General features: G+C 42.1%; 1 protein-coding gene across 1 annotated transcript in view; it reads left to right on the plus strand.

The window, feature by feature from the left end:
* Positions 1 to 17002, plus strand: part of LOC126365773 (protein nervous wreck) — a 692956-nt gene that overhangs the window by 314911 nt on the left and 361043 nt on the right. The window contains exon 4 of the mRNA XM_050008297.1: positions 9877 to 9962. Coding sequence (XP_049864254.1) covers positions 9877 to 9962 — 86 coding nt within the window. The remainder of the gene's footprint in view (positions 1 to 9876; positions 9963 to 17002) is intronic.

The following is a 17002-nucleotide window of genomic DNA, read 5'->3' on the forward strand; positions in this document are numbered from 1 at the left end:
ATAGTCTGATAATCACATGTGACGAATCGGCCATGTGTGACAATATGGCTGCCTGATTGCACTCCATTTATCCAGTTAGCAAGTGTGAAGTTGTAGTTCTGTTCCATTTCGCTTTTCCTAAGTGGAGTAATAACTTTACATCGGAATTTACAGTTATTGAGGTAGTATGAAACACTCTTAGAAGCGAAGTTGAAGCCGGAGCCGCCACATATATGAAGGTTGGAACATAAAAAGTGGCAACTATTTATTCACAACCGATACAAAAGAGTTACATGTTTGCACCTGATACTGTCCTTCAAAGTAGTCACCAGCGTTGTGGAGAACCCTTTGCCAGCGACGTGGAAGGCGTAGTATACCGTTACCAGAGCCTGTTGTGTTGATGGTGCGAATGGAGCGGTCTACTGCCTGTCGAATCTCTGGAACAATTCCGAAGCGAATGACACGAAGTGGTTCCTTCAGCTTCGGAATTAAATCAAAGTCACAAGGACTTTAAATCCGGGCAGTATGGTGGATGGTACAGTACTGCCCAGTCCCATCGACCGAACAGAGCAGCCACAGCTTCCGTTGTATGCGCCCGCGCATTATCGTGCAAAATGATGGGTGGATTGCGCAGAAAGTGTCGGCGCTTCTTTCGCAAAGTTGGTCTTTGGTGAACAGTGTTAGGCGATCTGGAACTGCAAATCGCCATGTATGAGGGAAAACCTTTGCAACACAGTCTAACGTAAAGGGTGATTAAGCTGCCCCTACAGCTGTCTTTTACGTTGTATCTGGCATTAATTTACCAGACACAGATTTTCATATTCTCTAGCTCGTTACGCGTAAACTATTAGCCCTACAGAAAAAAACGAACAGGTCATTTTTGTAGGATATTTAATGTAGTTAAATTTGGTACTGGTATACATTTTCGAATTATTCAAGAAAAACGTACAAAAGTTACCTTTAAACGCACCTCAACCGCACACTCGTCTCTCATCAGTGAAGATTTCTAATATGTTGTTCGTGGCACTCCTCCAAAAACAGTACAAAAATTTTTGATTGCACGAACTATTCCCGATATTCGACCTCTTTCGGTCATTTTTGATTGGGCTATTACACCACCAACATAGTCGGCTTTTTCGTTATCATAATGACCGAAAAACGACTTTTGTAAACGTCACGCGAAAACGTGTTACGTTGGCAATTCGATCCAAACTTAACCTTGCAGGCACAATAGTTTCGTAGTCAGAAGGCCTGACGAACACATCGATGTAATTTTTTATTTTATGCTGTTAAAATTCTCAACATTATTTGGTATAATTTACGAAAACGTCAATTTTCAATTATAAAGGTGCTCGACGAAGACGCTTGCTTTATAAGGCCAGTCAATGAAGACCAAGAAATAACGAATGTGGAAAATAATTCGTTGAGTCGCAAATATTTGTACAGTTGTAGGAAGGAGAGCCGTGAACAACATACTAGGAACCCTGACCGGTGTGGGCGAGGTGTGGGAGTGGGGGTGCGTTTGAAGGTCATTTCTGTACTTTTTCTCGAATAACTCGAAAACTACGGCCTGTAGTGGAAATGTATCTCAGAACACAATTTAACTACATTAAATTTCCCAGCAAAAGAAGCTGTCCGTCTGTTCATACGGCCGAGCGAGAGAATATGAAAATCTGGGGCGTGGTTTATGAAGGCTGGATAAAACATTGTGGGTTGCATAAAACGACAGCGGTAGGGGTAGTTGATTCACCCTGTATTTAGGAAATCTGGCGATGGAATGAATATAAATGATTTGATGTAAGGAATTATTTGAGTTTGAAAATTCTCAAATACTGGCTGAACATCGTTTGGATATTTGCCCGCGATGACTTACACTGCCTGAGTATATTCACTGATGATCCAAAACATTATGATCAAGTGCTTAATAGTTTCTTTGTTCGTCTTTAGAACGAAATACACACTGATTCTGCGTATCAGGGGTCCGACAGTTTGTTGGTAGATTTGTGGAGGAGTAAGGCATGAAATGTCTACGCACATGTCATGTAATGCGAAGAAATATCAAGCCACTGATTTGGATACTCGGTGATGGCACCCGATAGCGAACCATAGGTAAATCAGTCGAATTTTGTCGCCAAGACATTAAAGTAAATTCACTATAACGCTCCTCGAAGGACTGTAGCACTGTTCTGACTCCGAGACACGGACAATTATACTGCTGAAAGATGACATCGCTGTCAAGGAAAACTTCAAATATGAATGTATGCACGTAGTTCGCAACTGTCAGCGATTCATTGATTACTACGATTTCCATAGAAGGGCAGGGGAATGTCGCCCATAGCATAATAGTGCTCCCACCAGCCTCGGTCCGTGGCGGGCTGCACGTTTCTAGCTGCCCTTCACCTCTATGACTGCGTTTGTTGAGACGACCATTGACCAGGTCACCCGAAAAGCCGACAGGTTTCCATTGATCGCAAGTCGAATCTCAATGGTCCGATGCCCGCTGAATCGTAATTGACGATGTGTTTGTGCCATCATGTGGACACTTTGTGATGCTCTGCTGCGGAGCTCCATGTTCAACAATGTACGATGAAAGGTGTGCTCCTCAACACTTGTGCACGGACTACCACTGTGCTCTTTCGGCGGAGATGCTACAGACCACCATTTATCCTAGTTTACGGAGCAGACAAGTCTCCGATCCCCACGTTCTGTGAAGAGTCGTTGATGTCCAACCATTTAGCGCCTAGTGGTATTTTTACTGTCCTTCCACCTCTTTCCGTTGATGTTCACGACAGTAGCACGTGGACATTTGATCAATTTCTCCGTTTTCGAGATACTCGTTTACAGGTCCTGCATAACAGTAATCCGGCCTTTATCAAAGTAGCTTATGTCAATGGATTTGCGCATTTGCGGCCCATGTCTTCGCTAGGGTGATCCCACGTCCCTGCCTGCTCTGCTTACATGCTTTTGTTACAGCGTAATGTGCCTGCACGTCACCAGGCATCGCGTTGGGCGGTAGTCATAATGTTATGCCTTATCAGTATATATATTACACCTATTAAAGAATAGATTATGACAGTATCTTAAAGTTTTAGAGTCGGTCATTATTTACATGTAAAATCAATATTCTTGCAACCTGCAGCTGAATCTGAGTTCCGGCACACACGAAAATTCTGAAATTTCACAGCAAAGCGCTAGCCTTGTGAAGTTTTTCCTCAGAAATATTCATTGTAGCAGGCCCACATTGGAGCTGAATCGAACAGTATGTATTTTTGTGTTCTAGAATCACTTCGTGGCCGTCATATTGTAGTTGGCAACATAGAGAGCATGAGGGTCTGGATTTCGACACCCAGTTAAGATAGAGGTCACTTGTATCCTGTAACGAGTTACGTTCAGTCATTTATGGTTTCTTTGACACCACATGTTTGGGTAAATGTGGAACAACTGTTGCTAGGAATCTGGAGCTATTTCTTTTTTAATTTTGAAATAGTCCGAATAATGGCATCACTGTCCCATCGGTTGTCAGTACCACGCTTATACATGTTAAACTAAACGACCAATCTCTAGATACCTCAAAATATTATCTTCACTCCAGAAAGTTTATTTTGAATGCCAATGCAATCAATAGCCAAGTGCTGGCATCAAACACTTGTGGTGATCATTGCTCGGAGGTGAGTGAGAGTCTCGGAATTTAGCCGGCCGGGGTGGCCGAGCGGTTCTAGGCGACACAGTCTGGAACCGAACGACCGCTAAGGTCGTAGGTTCGAATCCTGCCTCGGGCATGGATGTGTGTGATGTCCTTAGGTTAGTCAGGTTTAAGTAGTTCTAAGTTCTAGGGGACTGATGACCTCAGAAGTTCCATAGTGCTCAGAGCCATTTGAGCCAGTCTAGGAAATTCGTTGTATTTGGGTTTGTTCGTGACAGTTGTCGCGTGCTTCCAGTCGTAATCGAACTTTGGCAGCGCGCCCAGCGCCTCGTGCCTGCTGTGGTCTATCCAACCACCTAACACTTTCTCTAACAGCTCCAGCCGATGCTTTGGGTGTCCTGCAGGTCTGATGAACGTTTCCTGTTTTACCAGTTGCGAATCATACTCGTACATCAACGCACCTACCATGTCATCCACCCCCACCTAGGGGACTTTACAACTTTGGAATCTCTGTATTAAAATATCGTCCACAGCCACAGAACCCTTTCAGAACTCATAGCTGTTTTCTAATCCACTAATGTTTGAATAAAAACGATAGAAAACTGAGTTAAATATCTTACGAATTTGCTATTAATTTCTACCTTCCCAATCGCTTTAAGTTCTGACATTCACGGATGGCAAACTCTACCTGTGTGCCCGAAGGGTGTAAGCATTTATACGCAGGTTTCTTGCTTTCACAACGCCGAAAACTTTAAATGTACTGTAAGATGCACACGTACCAATATCTCACACTTGCACTAAGTTCTAAGATTCTTCCTTTGAGAAAGGAAACTTAGCGATAAATGTGCGACCGTAGAATAAAATGTACACAGTTTTTTATTGCAACGTTATTGCAGCAATCATTATTGCGTAATTCGTTCCTAGTGACTCAAATACACACTACTGGCCATTAAAATTGCTACACCACGAAGATGACGTGCTACAGACGCGAAATTTAACCGACAGGAAGAAGACGTTGCTGCTCGCGTTGGTCGAGTTCCAATGACTGTTAGCAGAATACGGAATCTCGAGCTCCCAGGAACGTCACATGGTTTAGAATCCACGAGCTTTAGGCCGAGTACTCCTTGGTCATTGTCAAGTGGTGCCTGTGTTTTGGTTCCTGCTGTAGTCCTTATATAGCCGCGTTGCCTTCTGTGATGTTACTGGTGCTCACTCCGTGGTCCAAATGGTTCAAATGGCTCTGAGCACTATGGGACTCTACACCTGAGGTCATCAGTGCGCTAGAACTTAGAACTACTTAAACCTAACTAACCTAAGGACGTCACAGACATCCATGCCCGAGGCAGGATTCGAACCTGAGGCCCTAGCGGTCGCGCAGTTCCAGACTCAAGCGCCTAGAACCGCTCCGTGGTCCACATGCTCCATCTACCACCGTAGAGGGTAATGTCTTCGTTGCGCGCTCGCCACGCCCGCTTCAACCTTCCGATGCCCGCACCTCAAGCTGTGCTTATATGCAGACCCCTGTCTTTATTCAGGGTGTATTCTTATGTTCGTATGTGACGGTGATTTAAAATTTTGTTCTGCAACCAGGATAACAACTGAGATATAACTATTTTTATAGCACCACAATACGCCGAGCAGAGAGTTGGCTGCAGCAAGCAAAACTACAAATGTGAACTACTGTATCTGTGGCATTGTCCAGATCTCGCGGTGCCACACCAAACTGGGCAACGTACATAATTACCACATACATTTGCGATGTCTCGCTGCAGTCCTCAACGGCGCTGTGAGCAATGGCCTTCTGCGAACTACGCGACTCCAAATGTCCATTGCACGCAGAGTCCATAGAATTCACACACTCTCTCTCTCTCAGCATAGCAGCGCCCTCACACAGATGTCAATATAGAGCCGAGGACGGAAGCCCTTTGCCCCAGTTCGTGACCTCAGTTGAAGCACTCATCATCATAGTATCATCATCATCATCATCATCATCATCATCATCATCATCATCATCATCATCATAATCAACGAGTAGCGCTAAAGTGTTACAAGTCTCAGGCGGCAACGCACTTTCGTAAATGTTGAACAATGTACTTCAAGAGACGAGGTGTAACTGTAAGCACAATGTGTTGCTTTAATAGCCAATGGCAGCTGAAAATGTTCTGCATATTCTTGTGCAAATGGACTGAATCATGTTAGGCAAGTCTTTTCATCATTCATGCAATAAAGTGAACTAACGTGTTGTAGTTCCCATCAGCTATCTCCTAGAGCGGTCAGAGAACCCACAGACAATTGTAGATTCGTCTGGTCATAACAGTGGATGATGATGATGATGAAAAAAATTCTAAGGCTTCGAATAGTTTTGCTAAGAACGTGAATGACACAGATATATGCCTTTATTTGTCTTAAATGCACAGTAGTCTCTTCAATGACAGAAAATTGTCTGAAAACATTGCCATCTTTTAGAAACTGTTTGTTGTGTTTATTTGCTATGTTCTGATTCCTGTGACTGAGTCTGTAGGTGAATGCTCGTATTTCCGAAACGTATCAATCTTTTAAATGACTAAGTTTAATCTGATTAATGTTTTAAATGAAGTTGAGACTAATTATTCCCTTGATTATTAAACTGTGACCACGACCCATCGAGATGTAAATAAAATAAAAAGCTTTGTTCGCTGACTGTGTGCCTAAAACTGCCAGAACAAGTAACCGGTGAATGAAGGAGATACAACATTCCCAAATGCAAACGTCTTTAGTGTCCTGTGAATGCAGTGACCTATGTCATATGGTTCCTTATGTCCACAGGTTTCGGGTTTGAGTCCTGTTCGTGAAACGAACACAACACCATAATGAGTAGCAGACAAGAAAAAAAAGAAAACCAGTGGAACGGTATTATAGCCTACTGCAGAGTAAAGAAGGGAAGTAATTTCCCGCATTATAATGAAGAAAACTATCCCATCATTCGCCAGGGACAATTTGGCAAAACTGAACAAAGTTGAAGTCAAATGGCCAGAGGTTTTCTTTGTGTGACGCCCTTTTCTAATGCGAGTGAGTCGTCTTAACAACATAAAACTCTCACAATACAAGATGTTTGAGAGGTTCCATCCCATTGGTCGTACAAACGTATAGTACCACACCATCCACAATTTCTATCAGCATCTACATAGATACTCCGCAAGCCACTGTAGGGTGCGTCATGGAGGGCTATTACGAGTAGTGTTATGTCATTGTTGATTATGGTTTACTAACCAGTGCGACTACTGGTCCCAATTCTGCATATTCTTAGAGGAATTTGTTTACGATGTTTTAAAATACATAAAATTCAGAGTGTAATAGCGCAAAATACTTTATGAACTCTCTCAGCCGTATTTCATTTCTTTGACTCATCAGTCTTCAGGCTGGCTTGATGCGTCCCGCCACCCAAATGGGGGACTAATACGGAATTTTTAGCCAATAGAGAGACCATCATGAATTATGACGCTTTTTCAGTTACAGGCCACGTGTCCTGTGGGTACATCTTATGTGTCTTTATTGCAGTGGTTTTCAGTTTCTTCTGCACCACGATGCCGTTAATCTTTGCGGTTCATTCGTGTCTTAGGGGTAAGAAAGTGTCCTGAATCTATGTCCGCTCTTCTGCCTTCTTTGACAAAGTCGTTGGGTGAACGAGGGTGATTTCTTAGGCCGGATGTCTTAGATCACCAATGCTGATGGTTATTATTCAACGCTTAAGCAGTGGCATTTTGACTACAGGTCAAAGACGCTACACCTAGACCATTGGTAATCTGTCTCGCAGGTCATTATAGAACAATTCACCCGCAGCTTTCGTTCACATAACTTGTACCTGCCCATTTATGACTTTCCTAATCTCTTAACGAAGGCATTAAAATGCCACATCCCTTGATTGTAAACTACGTACTAACTACCCAACAGAAAGTATTCAATAGACTATGTAACTACCGACTGGTGGAACAAGATGATTGCATCCTCGCCCAATCTCCACAGTTACAAAGCCTTGATTTGACACATTCCCTACCGTGCCAATGTCGTACATATCTGCTCCCCGTAGCCACTCTAAATACTTGAAGACAATACACTCTGGCTTGCCTTTCACACCCACGCACGTCCTCTGCCCGAATGCCTCTCCCCTCCATAAACTCCTCAAATTTCTCTTCGACAGTCAACGTGTGTGTGTATCCTGTTGTTCTCGTGGTCTTCAGTAGGAAAAGACTGATTTCATGTAATTCTCCACGTCCGTCTACCCTGTTGCAGATCTCTTCGTCTCTGCACATAGCAACTTACATCCATCTGAACTTGCTGATTGTCTATGTATCCTACACATTTAGAGAAATCGATTCTAACAACCACATAGTTTCCCACTAATTACCAGTTCTGGCATGCTGACGAGAAACATCAATACATGCTTTTACACCTACACACCCTGCATATCCCTTCACAACGCAACCCCCTAAAATTTCATCTTAAATTTCAATCTTATCCTTTCTTTACTTGCCCATAACTATGAACTAGCCAGCATGATTTCACCCCTGTCCTATAGCCCATTCTTCTGCCACTCAGTGTCCAGCGGTACACATTCGCACATATCAACTCACCAACTTAAGGGGGAAACCACATTAGGAGATTCAAAAAAATCCTATTTTTTTAATTGCATGAATCGTTAGCCTAACTATCCAAGAATACGCTGTCAAAATTTCAAAGCGAAATTCGCATTCGTTTAGATTTTATGAGCATAAAAATTCTTCCTGTATGATTTATCAAGGGATGAATTGCTAGAGCGATGTTTAGGTGGCCACACACAAAATGCGAATGAAAGTTTTAATTCTACTATGTGGCGATTAGCTCCTAAACACTTGCACTCCGCGCTAAAAGTCGTTGAATTGGCATCGTATTTAGCAGGGGGCTTATTCAGTGAAGGAAATTCATCCCTTATAATGGCCCTGAAAGAGGCAGGAATTGTAGTAGGTACGCAAAGCTTCAGTTATGCCAAACGACGTAGTTCATTGGAATCGAAGGAAGGTCGGAAAGCTCGGAAAGCACTACTGCAAGCGCAAAATGAAGCCTATGATGAAGAAGAAGGACTATTATATGGTGCTGGAATCGCAGATTAATCGGTATGCGTTTTAAATTTTTGTTAACTTCCTTGAATTTCTATGTTTCCGAGAATTTACTTTTCAAATGCGTTTATCTCGAAATGACTTTTTTCACATTTGCGTGCAGTCTAACTCAAAAAGTATAGAACCGATCATTATGAAAATTGCTAGCATGATTCTTTATACAATTACAAATTATTTGAACCAATTTGTGAGATGATATCATGATTTTAAGGGTATTTTTATTTGCATGATTAGAGAAAAAAATCGTGAAAATCGAAGAAAATTGTTCCAACGTCTGCAAAATTGAGGCTAATATTCTTAGAAAGTAGGTTTTTAATGTAAAATCAAAATCTTTTATATTTCAGGTTTAAATTGGAATGCCTACACTGCACGCAATTCGAGAATTATAGTCACATCCTTCAGCGGATATCACAGCGTAACTTTGTTATTTTTCGCTGAAATTATTCAAAAAAATTCAAAAAACTTTTTGACATATGAATTAAATGATGTCAAAATATGATTAAATTCTAATTAATTCTTCTCACCAAAATAAAATCCCAAAATATGTCAAACAGTTTCCTAATGTGGTTTCCCTCCTTAATTGGCAACCCCACCTCACACATCACTTAACTCTCCAACTTTCTTCATATCCTTTCCCAGTGGAGAGCATACTGTTTTTCGTGAAGTGATTCACTCTCATTATGAGGAGTTTCATCAACATTTCTTGTTAAAGGACAAAAAAACGTGTTTTAACAACGTAGGTGTACACTCGTCATTTATAATAATTTTTAAAAGTGCAATATTTCTGTCACTTAAGTTTTTTATAACTATCATTGTAGTTTTGAAATGGTTTTCACTGCATAACGGAAAATATACCTGTCAGTTCACCTTCGCCACTCAGATCGATGGAATATCTGTAGTAAAGATAATATGTAGAAGTGTGGTTTGAGAGTTCTAAGCTAGTGAACATCGGTATTACTTGTGCAGAAGAATAATACAAGAACTAACGTCCTTTGTAGGAAACAACAAGCTATAAATTCCAGTTATTGCTTGGAAAGAACTTTTATTTGGTCTCTTTCGAATGTGTAAATTTCAAAATGTTCGGAATGGAGGAACATCGTAACGCCTTTGTTTATGTTTCAGGCGCTGCTTAAGATCTCATCGGCATACCTCAATAAGAAAATCCCCAACATCCCAGACATCAAGACAGAAGGCGGTGAAGAAAAATGGTGAGTGACGACCTACAAAGTATCTTCTCCTCGTAGTCACATCTTTGCCAAATATAATTTTTATGGAAGTGTAAACTCTGATTATTAAAATGACTTGTCGCTTTATCTTAGTCAATACTGACAGTCATGTCAGCTGAGGTAACTGCGTACTTGTGTTGAAAATAACTACACGACGCTGCTACAGCTTTTGGTTTGTTATTCTGCAGCTACTCACAACCTTGAGATCCTCGTCTGGCAGAACTATAATTTTTCATGGGGAATACCAAGTGTCTGTCACTTTAACATTTAAGCCTTGATTGCTCATCGTTGTGTTGAGTATGTGGCCCTTTCGTATTTCACGACATCGACAAGTCCGGAGATCCGGGAATTCCAGATTTGACGATGTGATATACGGAAGCGTCACATATTCGCACATCAGTAAGTAGTCACGATCTCTGCAAGCAGAAAACATATGATCCCTTAAAAAATTGTCATGATATTTTGGGTGTGGGTAGACAAGCCTGTGTACTTTGATACAGTCTACCATTTCCTCCCATCGAAGGAAGAGCTAAATGAAGTGAGCTTGGCAACAGGGTGTGTCGCGTAAAATATAAAACTCGATTTTTTTTTCGTGAACGGTACAAGATATCGAAACAGAATTCTCTGCAAATGGCAGTACTTATAGAAGCACGTAGTTTGTTTGTTGGTTAACAAACTTAACTTCTGTATCACCCGAGATATTGAAGCATGAATGCCATTTTTAATGGAACGATGTACATTTTCAACTGCGTTAGAAGCTGTTGAAAACACGAGCACAGTGATGTAAAGCTTGGTAATGTTAGGGTTGAAAATTTACACAAAAGTACTTATGAACATTACTAAAACTGAAAGGCAAAACGCCTGGAATGAGGTCCTGCGATGTTAAGACCACCTAGTGGGGCTCTTGTACAAGGTCCCATCGTTATATGCAATGAGAAGACTGACCTAAGGTACTAAGATAAACCGTATATTCTTTTGGCCTTACTGTGTACATCATAGATACAGAGTCAGCAATGACTTTTGGAAATGGAACTATATGTTAACTCTAGGTTATCAGAATGGGTTTCAGAGAGCTAGACTGCCTGACATCAAGAACAACTGCCAAGATGAGAAACATAGAAGTAGATATCCTCGGTGTAACAAAGCAGCTTAAATCACTTAATAAGGGCAAGGCCTCCGGTGCAGATGGTATAACAGTCAGATTCCTCTCAGAATATGCTGATAAAATAACTCCATATTCAGCAATTATATTCAACCACTCGCTCAGAGAAAGATCCACACCTAAAGACTGGAAAATTGCTCAAATCACACCAATACCCAAAAAGGGAGGTAGGATCTACAGTATATTAACGACATAGGAGATAATCTGAGTAGCCCTCTTAGATTGTTTGCAGATGATGCTGTCATTCGCCATCTTGTAAAGTCATCATATGATCAAAACGCCTTACGAAATGATTTAGATAAGATATGTGTATGGTGCGAAAAGTGGCAATTGACGCTGAATAAAGAAAAGTGTAAAGTTATTCACATGAGTACTAAAAGAAATCAGCTAAATTTCGATTTCGCGGTAAGTCACACAAATCTGAAGGCTGTAAATTCAGGTAAATAGTTAGGGATTACAATTACAAAGAACGTAAATTGGAACGATCACATAGATAATATTGTGGGTAGAGCAAACCAAAGACTGCGATTCATTGGCAGAACACTTGAAAGTTGCAACAGGTCTGCTAAAGAGACTGCTTACACCACGCTTGTCAGCCCTATTCTGGAGTACTGCTGTGCGGTATGGGATCATCGGGTGGGACTGACGGATGACATCGAAAAAGTACAAAGAAGGGCAGCTCGTTTTGTATTATCGCGTAATAGGGGAGACAGCTTCACAGACATGATACGTGAATTGGAGTTGAAATCATTAAAACAAAGGCGTTTTTCGTTGCGACGGGACCTTCTCATGAAATTTCAGCCATCAGTTCTGTTGGCACCCACCTACATAGGGAGAAATGATCATCACGATGAAATAAGAGAAATCAGGTCTCGACTAGAAAAATTTAAGTGCTCGTTTTTCCCGTGTGCCGTTCGAGAGTGGAACAGTAGAGAGACAGCTTGAATGTGGTACATTGAACCCTCTGCCAGGCACTTTATTGTGAAGAGCAGAGTAATCACGTAGATGATGTAGATGTAGACATAAAAAGTGAAGCAGCCAGAAGATACGATCGATTGTCATTGTAACTTCGAATGTACACATCGTCGGCGTGCATGTAAATGACTAGAGTTGTAATTATCTGTGACGGGTAGAATTGTCACTACAGTGCATTACTGTTGGTCTTTTTTATTATTGATACTACGCCTGGTAGGGTAAATAATGGGTATGAACAGCGTCAGATGCTGACTAATTACTGTGGAAGACACGCACTTGTCGTGTCCTCGTGTAAGAAGCGTTATCAGCACGTAACATAGTGCGAAAAGGGACTCGTTGTTGGTCTCCATTTGGCAGGCTGTTCGAATCGTGGAATATCCAGATTTGTGACGCATTTGAATCTGGTGATGTCCTGAAGTTAAGGTACGCGGCTACATGGGGGCAGGCACATTCGTCGTCAACGTTCCGGTTGACGAAGTCTGACCACCAAAAGAGAGGATGACCGTATTGTGCACCAAGTACATCGTACTCCTCTCACAATTTCGCCTTCCATTCGAGTACAATAATGGACTCCCTGCAACATTCTGTGTTATTGCCCGGAGACAAACAGCAGCCACGCTAGAGTATTACCATCAGACACGTTGGCTGGCATTAACGCCACAATACAAATCTCTGTACTACCCCGGTTGACCATCGTCGATGAGTATGGCGGCGACATGGTGAGAGGTCCTGGTGTTCCAGTGCTTTGCAAAGGCACAGCGGCGTCACTTCTGACGCCAAGGTGTGTGGGACATAACCACACGGCTCGGATATCATGCGTCTTCATATGCTACCCTCCATGCGACAGTATCATGATGCCGTTTTATGGTGTCATTTTCGAAAAGAACATAGCTGTGTTCCTATGAACTTTCTGCGCATTTTTGAGGTACCTTTTTGGCCAACAAGATGCCAAGAACTGCCTCCGACAGAATATGGCTGGAACCACCCGCCCGTATCCATATCGTGGACCAGTTGTGACAATTGCAGGCTAGATTACCGCAGGAGAGGGTACAACGGCTTTATGACACTCTTCCTCACCGAATTAGAGCACGTATCCAGCCAAGAGGGTGTGCAACGTCATACTGGTAAATGGATGTTGACTCGCATTTGTAATCACTGAAATAACATCACATACTCTCTCAGCCCGTGAAGTTTTATTTTGTTTCCTCCTCTCCTTCTGGGTGCTTTTTTTGGACAGGCAGTGTATTTAAAGTACGTGTATTTATTCAGGTTTAAGTGAATAGCTCTTGAGGAGGCAAGTAACAGTCGAAAGGCTTGATAAAACGATGGAGCCTGTCGTGAAAGCCCCGTTTATTGGTGTCATGTCTTTCAATTGGAACACATTTCTCCTGTATTTTCACGAAGTGTCTCAAAGCCAACATTAGCAGGTGTAACACCACTACAGTCGTTTTTCTACATGTCTACATATATACTCCACTAGCCACGAAGTGGTGTGTGGCGGAGGGCACTATTCGCGCCAAAGTCATATCTCCCCCCATCTGTTCCACTCGCGGCTCGCGCGAGGGAAAAACGACTATCTGAACTCCACAGTACGAGCTCTAATTTTCCTTATCTTTGAATGGTGATCATTGCGCGATTTGAAAGTTATAATAATATATGCTCTACATCCTCGGCGAAGATCCCAAGACCTTTCGGATGCCATTGAAAAGTAAATTGTTCTGTTAAAAACATCCTTGCTTCGTTACCTCGGTTGATGTAAAAATTAAGCGCATTAACCATGCAATTGCCGAAAAACTCAGCCTGATAACTTGAACAGTAACGAAAAAAAAACCCGGTACAGGCTTCTAGTGTAAGAATAATACGATGGTTGCACTTTTGATAGTGGCAACTATTTATTTATAGTTCGTTCAAAATAGATACGTGTTTCAAAGTTTTACTGGCCTTCAAAGTAGTCACCATTATTGTCTATAACTCGTTGCCAGCGATGTGAAAGTCGTAGGATACTCTAAGCAGTGCCAGTTGTGTTGACAGTTCGAACGGTGCGGCCTATTGAAGCGAATGCCGTGAAGTGTTTCCTTCAGTTTAGATATCAAGTTGAACTCAAGAGGGCTTAAGTCAGAGGAGTGCAGTAGGTGGTGTAGCACTTAGCAGTCCCATCAGTCAAACAAATCAGTAACAGCTTGCAATGTGCGTGCTTAAGCATTGTCCTGTAAAATGATGGTCAAGTCTTGCATAAAATGTCATCACTTCTGTCTCTATGCTGTTCATTTTTGGAACTGACGGAAACACTTCACGCCATTCGCTTCAGAGCTGTTACAAATTCGTCGGGCAATAGACCGCGCCGCTCGAATTGTCAACGCAAGTAGCAGTGCTAAGAGTATCCTACGACTTCCACTTCGCTGGCGACGGGTTATACACAATGCTGGTGACTACTTTGAAGGTCAGTAAAACTTTGAAACACGTATCTATTTTATACGAGCTGTAAGTAATTAGTTGCCACTATTGAAGTTTGAACCCTCGTACACACACGGCACCAAGGCCATGTGCAAATCCTTCAACCTACCCCATTTACGCGACTTACATGTCTCTGTGCCAGCGGCACCAGGTTCTTCCGTGGATGATCACCCATCCAAGTACGAACCGGGTTCGACGTTGTTTAACTTCGATGACTGGACAGGAATCAGTGTTCCCAACTTGTCAAGACCGTCGGGTAGTTTCAGCGGATTCACCCTGTACAGGGCATCGGATCATTGGCGATAGCCAGTGCGCGTCTCCTTGATAAGCGATTCACAGGTCGTCGTTTCGTTCTTGGCGACTGGCCCGTTGACCTATTTGATGAACTGTTCTCACCCGAACTAGCTTTTCCTCGTAAGTCTCTATTTGCAAATCAAGCGCATATTCCTAAACGTCTACCCGTTCGCGTCTCTGGGTTGCGAAATCGATTTCACGGTGCAGCGGCGGTTCTGAATGATGGGATAACAAGCCTTATTCTGCCGAAGGAAAAGAAAATGGTGCTCGTGGGAGGCCTTCTGCTTCCCAGCACACTTCCTGCTACGCTGGACCGCATCCCGTCGGCCCTCAGGTCGACATTGTTCCAACAACTGCCGCACACTTCGGACGACGAAACTTTCCCACACCGAAACTCAGCGAATTTCTCTCTCGAGATTGAGTCTTCCGCGGGATGTCTCGGAGAAAGGAATCGAACGAAACTGCGTGTCGCTGTGCTTTTACGGTGCTAGGCTCTCACTCCGCTGCCTTTCAGCGTGATCCAATTCAGTCATTAGTAGCAGTATTTCAAATACCATAAACTTACGCAACTATCGATGGAGGGGAGTAATTAATAGCAAACACTCAAGGTATTCGTTATGATCAGTACAATGAGATCTTCTGTAACACTGGAACTCATAGTAATCCAATGGTATATAAATAATTAAATTATTAATTTTTGCCTTTTACGTCACGATCAGTTGAACATTTCGGAATGTTATAACCAGTTCCGAATAGTAAGTGACCATCTTCAGACACCATAATCCAAAAACTGGAAATACACAATCATTGTATGATCTATGAAATATACTAATCATTTGAATAACGATGAAAGAAATGAAAATTATACCTAAAGGCACATGCTGCAACCGTTTCCGTTGCGTTGTCAACAACGGAAGCTATAGTTGGAGGTTTTGTAGGCGGAATGAAATCATCCTTTTGCCTACTGTCACTTGTGATACGATTTTTACTTAATTTTTTTAAAAAATAACACGTTTTATATCGAGATTTATACTATTACGAGTGGAAAGAGGAATGGTGGAGTGGGGGAGGGAGATGGTACATAGGCATATAATCCACGGAATAGATTAAACAAAATTACTTGAAAGGAGTAATAACTAAGCACTCTAAAACAGTGTGGAAGCAGAGGAAAACTGATTAGTTGTATCTGCGATCCACATTCTGGCGTCTAGGCAGCGCTGTATTTGTCATAACGCATAGTTGGGTTTTGGCACCGTTTCCTCGCTGCATGCCGGGCTTGAGAGAACGACACGCTGTATTTCGTTACTACACTGGGCGCCAGACACCGTAAGTCATATAGCGGAATATGAAGGAAGGCGGTACAACCAACGCCAGATGAGCGGTTCATCGTAGACACTGAAACAGGCATCGGATGAGAACTAGTTCTGTTCAGTAGATTATCAAATTCCTTCACCTCTTTTCCTTCTAAAATGCCTAAGTATCTAACTTTTTTAACATTTATTGTTCTTAAATAGAACTAATACTATGAAACCCCTTTGCAAAATGGGCGGCACAAGCAGTTTCATTACTGGAATAGGAGTCGTCTTTAAATCGTATATCGGATGTAGTACACGTCAATAGAAGAAGAATCAGAAATTTAAAATGTTTTTCGTTAAATAACTGTACTCTTGTGCAAAGTGCTTTTATTTTTCGAGGTTATCCCGTTTTAGTTCACTGCACTCCGTTCACTGTTTTTCCAGCGTGTTGATTCCGCCCCAAGTACGGTGTTACGGAAAATCTGCAAAATATTCATCTACAATTACCATAACATTATCCGTCACAAACGTACTTTGATTTGAAAATGGGTGTAAATCGGCTGAATGCGTTGGATGTTCTAACAATACGTTCTACCGATCCTTCAATTTGCCCACTGCCAAAGCACTTTTGTGGATTGTCCTGACGAAACATGATTTTTATCTTTCCGATTCAAACCTTTTTTATGTATTTTATCATCTAGATGTCCCAAATGTCTTGTGAAGTATTCATCAGTTACTGTTTCACGCTTTGAAAGTTTATCGCCGGCCGGGGTGGCCGAGTGGTTCTAGGCGCTACAGTCTGGAACCGCGCGACCGCTACGGTCGCAGGTTCGAATCCTGCC

Source organism: Schistocerca gregaria, chromosome 4 (assembly GCF_023897955.1).
Source record: "Schistocerca gregaria isolate iqSchGreg1 chromosome 4, iqSchGreg1.2, whole genome shotgun sequence".
In the NCBI taxonomy this organism is placed as follows: Eukaryota; Metazoa; Arthropoda; class Insecta; order Orthoptera; family Acrididae; genus Schistocerca; species Schistocerca gregaria.